Source organism: Sciurus carolinensis, chromosome 16 (genome assembly GCF_902686445.1).
Source record: "Sciurus carolinensis chromosome 16, mSciCar1.2, whole genome shotgun sequence".
Classification (NCBI taxonomy): domain Eukaryota; kingdom Metazoa; phylum Chordata; class Mammalia; order Rodentia; family Sciuridae; genus Sciurus; species Sciurus carolinensis.
In genome coordinates this window covers 45,957,248-45,967,972 of record NC_062228.1, presented here as the reverse complement: position 1 = coordinate 45,967,972, position 10,725 = coordinate 45,957,248, and the positions used below count along the sequence as shown (strand labels likewise).

General features: G+C 36.1%; 1 protein-coding gene across 1 annotated transcript in view; it reads right to left on the bottom strand.

Moving 5' to 3' along the window:
* Positions 1 to 1,837: 1,837 nt before the first annotated feature.
* The window catches only part of LOC124966086 (zinc finger protein 567-like), a 32,714-nt gene continuing 23,826 nt past the window's right edge, over positions 1,838 to 10,725 (bottom strand). The window contains 2 exon segments of the mRNA XM_047527176.1: positions 1,838 to 2,645; positions 2,647 to 2,816. Coding sequence (XP_047383132.1) covers positions 1,838 to 2,645; positions 2,647 to 2,816 — 978 coding nt within the window.

The window sequence follows — 10,725 nt, the reverse complement described above, 5'->3', positions numbered from 1 at the left end:
GTTATTTTACTCTAAAGTTTATCCTGAATATAGTCTAAAAACCAACCAAACAAAAAGCAAAGAAACTAAGCATAAATATAATTATTCAAGGCTAAATTTCACAAAGTTCACAAAGATAAGGCATGATATATTTTACTTTTATGCCCCTTTCAAATTTAAAATTTTTTTTTTATCATGTCCTTTCCCTCATCATCCGATACTTTTTTTGCTCTGAAAGTATCTTCAAGTTCAGGACTGACAAGTATGATTACATGTACTGTCAACTGGCAACTGCTCTCCCTTTCTGCAGGCCAGTGGGGGCTGCTTAATGTTTTCAGTGTCAGATGCTTGAACCATGAACTGTTTTCCTGGTTCCTCCTATGTTCAATGAGTAAAAAGGCTTTTAAAATTTTCTGAATTTTATTAGACTTCATACATACAGTAAATGCTAGTTATAAGTACTCCTTCCCAAGAAGGATCTAACATGGTTCAGATTGCTATTGAGCTTCATATGTTCATGGATAAGATGCTGTAAAAGTTACTATCTTAGTAGATTTCTGATTCTCAAATATAAAAATCTTTCCAGTGATTGATCTTGGATTTTTCAGAGAACGACATTTCCTTTGAGATAGGTTAAGGTGTATTATAAGGTATATTATATGAAAAATATTTTATATATATTTTAAGGTATATATCATATACCTTAAAATATATATAAATATATACATAATAAGGTATATTATAAGGTATATTATATGAAAAATATTTTTCATAATTCTCTCTACTGTGATTACTAAATTCTCAAATTCTACTCACCTGTTTCTCTTCTAACATCCCTTTCTCCTGTGTGAATTCTTTGATGTTAAAAGTGTCCCTAAAATCGACATCTATAGTATTCACCTGTAATTTGAATTGTTCTGTTTTGTGTAGGACTTGAGCAACAAAAGGCCTTTCTACATTTACTGCATTCACACAGACAAAACAGCCTCTCGCTATTATTAAATTATAAGGTTTTTATTTTTATTTTTTTAGCAAAAATTCTCTATTTGAATGACTGCTAAAAACTTTTCTACATTGACTGTTGAAAACGGTCTCAAATGTTTAGCAATATCTCCCATAACTGAAAAGACTTAAGATATTCTCCTGGACAAAAATAATTCCAGTGTTGAATATACACCAAAAACATAACAAGAATAATTATGGCATTAATTTTATTATAACACAAAATTATAAAAATACAAATATCCATCAATAGGATAAATAGCAGTATATTCTTAAAATGGAATAGTATAGAAAATGAATATATACTACTGCCACATGGAATACTATACCAATCTTAAAATGTTCAGTAAAGCAAAGCAGAACATGAATTCATGGTGTCTAAATAAAAAATATATAAATAAAATTTGAACGCATGCATAAACTAGTTTAATGAGGTTATAGGCCAGGGAAGTGGTAATTTTTTTTTTTTTTTTTGTAGAAGTGATAATCTTTGGGGCAGTAAAAACTACTTTTTATTATATAGACTAAAAAATTCATATTTTTAAACATTTTAATGGAGATCAATGCTGATACCATTTTGTAATTTACTTCTTCATGTATTGTATTTTTAAATAAAGCCTTTGAGTCAGCAGGTAGTTACAGTTACAAACTAAAAATGAGTGTCAGAGTTGACAACCCAATAACAATGATCACACCCATTTCTTTTGCTAGTAAACAGTAGATTTGTTGTGTGGAAATTTAAAGACTGTTATTACATTTGTGATTAAAATTACATCAACATGTTTAAGCATGCTTTTCTTTTTAAAACTAAAGGTTTATGTTAACTTGGGAAGACTTCATAAAGAAACCACTTTATTTATTGCATTTCCATGTTTTCTCCCTTATGCGTTCTCTGATGGACAATGAGGCTTCTCCTGTAACTGAAGGACTTACCACACTCATTACAAATATAAGGTTTCTCCCCTGTGTGAGTTCTTTGATGTACAGTAAGATTTGTCTTCTGGCGGAAGTACTTTCCACATTCATTACATTTATATGGTTTTTCTCCCATGTGAGTTCTTTGATGATGAATGAGATAAGACTTCCTGCTAAAGGCTTTCCTGCATTGAGGACATTCATAGGATTTCTGACCTGTGTGTATTCTCTGATGTACAGTCAGAGTTGCTTTCTGGCGAAAGGACTTCCCACATTCATTACAGATATAGGGTTTATTTCCTGTATGAATTCTCTGGTGTAGATTGAGATTTGTCTTCTGACTAAATGATTTCCCACATTCATTACATTCATATGGTTTTTCTCCTGTGTGAGTTGTGTGATGATCAATGAGGTATGATTTCATTCTAAAAGCTTTCCCACAGTGAGGACATTCATAAGATTTCTCCCCTGTATGTGTTCTTTGATGCGCTACAAGGGTTGTCTTCTGGCGGAAAGACTTTCCACATTCATTACAAATATAAGGTTTCTCCTCATTGTGAGTTTTCTCGTGAAGAGCAAGGGTAGTCTTCTGGGAGAAGGATTTACCACATTCATTACAAATATAGGGCTTCTCCCCTGTATGAGTTCTCTGATGTACAGTAAGGTTTGCCTTCTGGTGAAAGGACTTTCCACATTCTTTACAAATATAAGGTTTCTCCCCTGTATGAATTCTCTGATGTAGAGAGAGTTACCTTCTGGCAGAAGGATGTTCCACAGTCGTTACACTTATACGGTTTCTCTCCTGTGTGAGTTCTCTGATGACAAATGAGGTGTGACTTCAATCTGAAGGCATTTCTACATTGTGGACATTCATGTGACTTCTCTCCTGTATGTGTTCTCTGATGATCAGTGAGTGCTGTCTTTAGGCGGAAGGACTTACCACACTCATTAGAAACAAAGGGTTTCTCTCCTGTGTGAGTTCTCTGATGATCAATAAGATAGGACTTCCTTCTGAATGCATTCCCACACTGATGGCCACACTGATAGGGTTTTTCCTCTGTGCGAATTCCCTGATGCAGAATCAAAACTGACTTTCTGCAGAAGGATTTCCCACATTGAGCGCATGTATGCTTTTTTTCAATATTGGCTGCTCTTCTCTTTTTATTATGCACAGGTGGGGTTTCCCCTTTGTACACTATTGTGTGTGATTAAGCCTCCCTTTTTAAGGAATGATTTCTCACACTCATTGTATCCAAATGACTGTGCTGGAGTTACCATCTTCTGAAACTGCATAAGCACATCATTATGATGGAAGGTCCTATCACTTTGATTATGGGATTTGATTTCAGCAGGGACTGTTTCTTGCTTATTATTAAGGAGGGATTTTTCATATCCATTGTACTCATTAAGTCTCTTTCTTGCAGGACTTAGATTACTGATAGTTAATCCTGAAACATTTTCCAAAATCTTCCCATGAGTGTCATATTCAGGAGGTAAATTCTTTGAATCAGCAGAGTTTTTGACTAGATCAAATGTTTTCTCATATATGCCATTCTTCTTTTTGATAACTCTTTTGTGGTTAATGCACACAACTGATCTAGAATACTTATCTTGGTGTTCCTTGAATTTCATTAACAAGTCTTCAGCTTTCCAGTTTTCTTCTAAAAAAAAAAAAGAAAAACTTGTGACTCTTTACAGATTTGCTAGGGAAAGGGTCTACTGAATTCTAACATGAGGATATGAGACTGTAGAAAAGGCCCAGGACAAATTATTCCCTGTCTGGGGAAGAGATATAGAACCTAAATAAAATCTCTGCTTCAGCCTGCTTCAGCTGGCTGTGGTGGCACCCACTTGCAGTCCCAGAGGCTCAGGAGGCTGAGGCAGGAGGATGGCAAGTTCAGAGCCAGCCTCAGCAACTCAGTGAGGTCCTAAGCAACTCAGTGAGACCCTATCTCTAAATAAAATACAAAAGTAGGGCTGGGTATGTGGCTCAGTGGTAGAGAGCCCCTGGGTTCAATTCCCAGTCCAAAAACAACAACAAATCTGCTTCAATGTGGTAAAGAGTGAAAAAAAGAAATGAGCAATGTACACTATTAATACCTTTTACATCCTGCAGAACTTCATAGACAAAGTAAAATAGAGAATGGTGGAAAAAGGGATTGATAGAAAAATAGATTCACAGACGATGAAGTAAGTGTATAAAGGGCATTATACTTTAAGCAAAATGGATAAGAAAGTATTTGTAGAAATATTTGTTCAGGGAAAATATTAAGAGAAGGATTATTTTTGCAGGACACAGATCACCTATACTTTAATATAGGCAATTAATGAAATAACTACTGAATACCTAACATGTTATGTAATTCAGCAAAGATTAAACAGAAGGTCTTTTATTTGGAAGGAAAGAATCCTTAAGCATAAATCATATACAATCAGACTTCAAATTATATGATTGTATTCAGGAATTGTGTGTGTGTGTTCTAATGAGTAGGCAGCACAGGAATTCAGATAAGAGAAAGGTAGATCTGATGTGAAGTAATGAAGGAATAGTTCATGGAAAAGGAATATAGCATATGGAAGGGAATACATAACATCAATAAAAGTACCTATGTGATGACAAATTCTCCATTTATGGAAATACCTCAGAGCCTAAATCAATAGGAAACAGTTTTGTGTGTGTGTGTGTGTGTCCTTGCTAGGGTTTGAACGCAGGGGCACTCAATCCCTGAGCCACATTTACAGCCCTTTTTATTTTTCATTTTGAGGCAGCGTCTAAGGGCCTCACTAAGTTCCTTAGGGCCTCACTAAGTTGCTGAGGCTGGCTTTGAACTTGTAATCCTTCTGCCTCAGCCTCCTGAGCTGCTGGGATTACAGACAGCACCAGTGTGCCTGGCTGGAAACTGATTTTTTATCCATGCACTTTATAAAGATTAGTAAGAATTCTAGCTGGGGACATAGCTCAGCTGGTAGAGTGCTTGCTGCATGCACAAGGCCCTTGGTTCAATCCCTTGCACCACAAAAAGAATTAAAATAAAATTCTGCATGAGAAAAGTTGAAAAGACTAGATGAAGTCTTATCGAGGTAGTCAAAGAAGAGAACTTTCTATTTCAATAAGTAATGGCATATCTTGTTAGGAAAGTAATAATATAAATTGAATGAACTGGGACAAAAGTTATAACAAAGGCAAAATGTACTTAAAAGTAATGAAGAGATGACACATGAATTTTCATTTTGCATATCAGTGAGAAATGAAGAGTATAACAGAATGTTACTATATTTCACAGGCTGATAAACAACTGTGAACAGATCCAGAAGAAATGATGACAGAGAGAAGACTCAGGCTGATAACATAGCAAGAATAAAATAACTAAGAAAGAAAAGAATTTAAGAGCTGAGAAGTTGATAATTGTCATTTCTGACATGCTGTAACAAAACAGGTGAGAGGAGAGACTACAGTACTTTGGAGGGACTGGAGTGGAGGTGGGAGAACATGCGAGTAGGTGATGCCAGAGCCAGCTACAGAAAATGAACAGCTGAAGTTCTGCGAATGGAGGAGTTGGCATGATTTAAAGGCAGATCCCTTGAAGATATGTTAGAGATTGAAAACTAAGAGTACAGCGAAACAGTGTATATTTATTCTTTTAAACGTGTGACTTATGTGTTAGGCACTGTTAGGAAGTATGGACACACTGTTGAAGAAAAGAGACTAAGTTCTAAATAATCACTCAAGAAATCAGGATAAGAATGAGTTAGTGTTGTTTACCCAAACCAAGGATTGATTGTAGGAATTATGATCAGCCACATAAAATGAACCACAGAGATTTAATGGAGAACAACTGTAACTAAGGAAAGTCTAAGCAGAAGCCAAGTGAGTTTTAAAGTTAACAGATTTGTAGTGAGAATGGGAAGTAAAGCTTAGTGCAGGAAACAACCCTGAGGTATTATGAAGGAAAAAAACAACAGTAAAGTAAGACTACTTGCTGAGAATTTTCTCTTCTTAAAGGATAGATTTACTTATTTATTTAGGTACTGGGGATTGAACCTAGGGGTCCTTAATCAGTGAGCCACATGTCCAGCCCTTTTTATTTTAAGACAGGGTCTTGCTAAGTTGTGAGACTGGCCTTGAACTTGCAATCCTCTTGCCTCAGCATCCCAAACTCACTGGGATTACAGGTGTGCACCACCACACCCCTCTTAAAAAACAGATTTAAGAATGCCTGAAAGAGATCTATCACAATGGAAAGGACTGAAAATGCTAGAGAGACAGAAATGAAAAAAGCAAAAAGAAAAAACTCACAGCATACTTTAAGGAGTAATATCAAACAAACTAGAAAAAAACTATTATGAAAGAATGATAGAAGTTTGTTTTTTGGTTTTGGTTGTTTTGTTGGTTTTTTAAAAAATATATTTCTAGTCTTTAGGGTTTTATATGTATATATATTTAGCTGTAGGTGGACACAATACCTTTATTTTATTTTTATGTGATGCTGAGGCTCAAACCCAGGGTCTTAGGCGCGAAGTAGGTGAGTGCGCTATCACTGAACCACAACCCGAGCCCCGTTGATTGTTTTTTTCTGAGGTGAGTCTTACTATGTTGCCTGGGCCAGCCTCAAACTCCTGGGCTCAAGAGGTTCTCCTGCCTCAGGCTCCCACACAGCTGGGATCATATGCTGTGCCCACATGCTGTGCCCAGCTCAGAAATCTGGTTTTAAGTTTTATGGACACAAAGGTCATTTTGAAAGCTAGGAGTCTTTAAAAAGATACTCCTAAGACATTCCAAAAGTACACCCAACACCTGATTCCTTTAAAATTTACTTTCCACTTTTCATCCGCTTATAACAATGACTTACCTAAGCAGGCATGTCCTGCAAATGAGTTCCAGGGCTCTTCTCCTTGTTCTAATTTGAGGATCACATCAGGTTTGGTCATGTCACATCCTGATAAGGGAAAAGAAGATTTATGTTGGTTGGGCTTCAATGCCTGTGAAAGATAAAGATGTATGTTCAATATTGCAAATTAAGGTTCTCATTCATGAGAACCTTGCAACAGGCAAGGGAGACACCATCATCCTTTCAATGAACCAAATTCATCACCTCTTTCCCTTGAAATTCAAGACTATACACTTTCGTACTTTGAGATGAAATATATGCTTCTAAACGTTTCAAAGAGAGTTTTTCTTACCCACGGAGATGAGGTGGCAATAGTTTTCTAACATCACATCCATGTATAGAGTCTTCTGAGCAGAATTTAGGTGCTGCCACTCCTGACTGAAGTCCACAGTCACATCTTTGAATGACACTGATTCCTATAATGCATTGAAATTGTGATCACAACAGATTAACGAAATATTGAGGCCTACTCGGTCCTGCTTTTTTGTGTTATTCACAGGAAAACTTGTTAAGAAAGATATCATTTTTCCTGTTTTGTGATTTTCCTTATAGGGAAACAAAACCCTCTGAACTTCTAAATGCCTTGTAAAAACCTTGTAAAAACAATTACTATCAAGTCAGTTTATATCCAAAACTTGTATTGGTTTATTAGGAGACCAAAACAAAGAAAACATTGTTGCTGCTCAAGAGAAATTAGAGCCTCAGACCAAGAAAGTAACTGAACTGTAACAAACTATAAATGCACATACTCATATGGATTTATGAATATGTCAAAATGAACCTATTATGTTAAAGTATAATGTACTAACAAAATCCTTAAAAAAAAAAAGTATTTGTGAACACAAATCTCCAATGTGTTCCAAGTACAGCATAGAAGTATATCACAAAGGTAGAACTAATTTCTCAGTTTTCACTAAGGTAAATTTTTTCACCTTAAAAATGAATGTTTTGGGCTGGGGTTGTGGCTCAGTGGTAGAGTGCTTGCCTAACTCACATGAGGCACTGGGTTTGATCCCTAGCACCACATAAAAAACTAAGTTAGCAAAATAAAGGTATTGTGTCCATGTACAAATAAAATTTTTTTTTTAAATGAATGTTTTGGGAGTGGAGTTATGGCTCAGTGGTACAGCACTTGCCTTGCATGTGTTGAGGCACTGTGTTTGATTCTCAGCACCACATATAAATTAATAAAAAAAAAGGTCCATTGACAACTTAAAAATTTGTTTTTAAATGAATGTTTTATGCAGGAAGAAAATGGTTCTAAGGTGCATAGTGGGATTTTCAATATCCAACGATGAAAGAGTAAACTGCTCAGGAAAACACTTTCTCAGACAGTAGTTATAAAATCTGGACAAAATATGTAATAAACAACTAAAACAAAGTACTGGAAATTAATTTTATGACTCTTTTGGGAATGCCTAAGACCTGTAGCTCTCCAGGCAGAGAAACATCACTTCCCCAGTCATGACAGAACAGAATTCAGGGCTGGTCAGTGAGCTGGAAACTTAATTCTGAAAGTGAGAGAACTATACAAAGGATGAGACTCAATAACTGAGTGTAAACTCTGCTAAATCCCCTGATTAACAGTTATATTATGTATGTGTTGGAGACATCACAGAGTGCTTAGCAAAAAGCAGACAGAAAAACAAAAGCAAAAACAAAAGAATCTTGAAAATCAGAAGTGTACCTAGTGACATTTTAAGATTTCTGCTTTTGTGACTGGTGGTATTCCACAACCTGCTCACAAATCAAGCAAAAGAAACTGAAGCTTTATTGGATTGAGCTGGGCTTAGGGTTAACAAAGCAAGAGGAAGTATTAGGGATATGGAAAACAGAATCACAAAGATCTGGAGGTCTATTTCAAAGTAATCCCACAAAGATAGAAATGGCATGACTGCTTCAAGTGGTGCTTGGTGACCCTTTTCTACTATTTTGGCATGAAAACAGCCACAGACAATATTGTGTTTCCTTTCCCTCCCTCCCCATCCCCCTTCTTCCCTTTCCTTCCTTTCCTTCTTCCCTTCCTTCCTTCCTTCCTTCCTTCCTTCCTTCCTTCTTCCCCTCCCTCCCTCCCTCCCTTCCTTTCTTTTACTGGGGATTAAACCCAGGAATTTTCTACTGAATTATATACCTAGCCCTTTTTATTTACTTATTTATTTTTTAATTTTGAGACAGGGTTTTGCTAAGTTGTTGAGGCTGACCTTGAACTTGGAATCCTTTAGTTTCAGCCCGCAGAATAGCTGAGATTACAGGCATGTGCCACTACACTCCATTTTGAAAATATTTTTGTTTCAGTAAAACTTACTTATGGATGCTGAAATTAGAATTTTATGGAATTTTCATATGTTGGGAATATTTTTCTTTTGAATTTTTCCAAACATTTTAAACATAAAAACTATTCTTAAGGTCTGGGCATGCAGCTCAGTGATAAGAGTGCTTGCTAATCATGTGTGACCTTGGTTCAATACCCAGTGCAGCCAAACAAAACAAAACAAACAAAAAACAAGAAATCTAAAAAATATCTTAGCTCATACTCTACAAAAACAGGAAACTGGGGCTGGGGTTGTGGCTCAGTGACAGAGCACTTGACTGACATGTATGAGGCCCTGGGTTCAATTCTCAAATACCACATATAAATAAGTAAATTAAATAAAGGTCCATGGACAACTCAAAAAATATACATTTAAAAAAAAACGGGAAGCTGTTTGAATTTCATTTATCACATACATGGCATATAGACCAAAGATGGGGGGGGATCAGTAAATAAAACTGACATGTTGCAAAATAGGTGCATTTTATCTTAAATAACTTAATATTAACCTTAAGTAAACCTTGATAAGTTAAAGACTGCATACTTTAATGTTCAAGTAACCATTAAAAATGAAGATATAGCTGGGTGTGGTGGAGCACACCTGTAATCCCAGCAGCTCGGGAGGCTGAGGCAGGAGGATCGAGAGTTCAAAGCCAGCCTCAGCAAAAGTGAGGTCCTAAGCAACTCAGTGAGACTTTTTCTCCAAATGCAATACAAAATAGGGCTGGGGATGTGGCTCAGTGGTCGAGTGACCCTGAGTTTAATCCATAGTACCCCTGCCAAAATGCAGATAGAACTAAAATGTCAACAAAGGAATTAAAATTAATTACAGCAATGGACTTAACACAAAATACAACAGGATATAGGAATAGATCACCAGAAGCTGGTTAGAAGGAACTACATACACATTACTAAGTGAAAGAAGCCAATCTGGAAAGGCTACCTACTGGATGATTCCAATGATATGACATTCCAGAAAAGGCAAAATTTTAGAGTGGTTGCCAGGGGTCAGAGGAAAAAGGATAAATATTTTTTTATTTTTTACCTTTTCTGCAGTGCTGGGGATTGAACCCAGGCCTCATACATACCAGCTACACCCCCAGCCCAAGGTGAATATTTTATTTCAGAAAATTAACATATATTTTAACTAAACATTACAATGAACTTCCTAAATCCTCAAAAGGCATTTGACTATATTGTATACTAACTCTAAAATACAACAGTAATAATGAAAATAAATAGGAATCAATGTATAATTCCTTAATGATTGATACAGTGTGCACACACAAAGTCAATTTTCTTCCAAAGTTCAATGTTAAGGAAACTTAAGCCTCATATTTTTTCTTTCCACTCTTTTTTATTGGTGCATTACAGTTGCACAGAATGATGGGGTTTGTTGTTGTATATTCATACATGCACACAATATAACCATATAATTTGGCCAATATAACTCCCCAGCACTCCCGGCCACCTGCCATTCCTTTCCTCCATTGATCTCCCTTTGATTTTCATGAGATCCCAACCACCCACTATCTTTTCCTCTTTCCTCCCTAGCTTCCACATGAGCGAAAACATACAACGCTTGACCTTCTGAGTTTGTCTTATTTCATTTAACATAATAATCTTTAG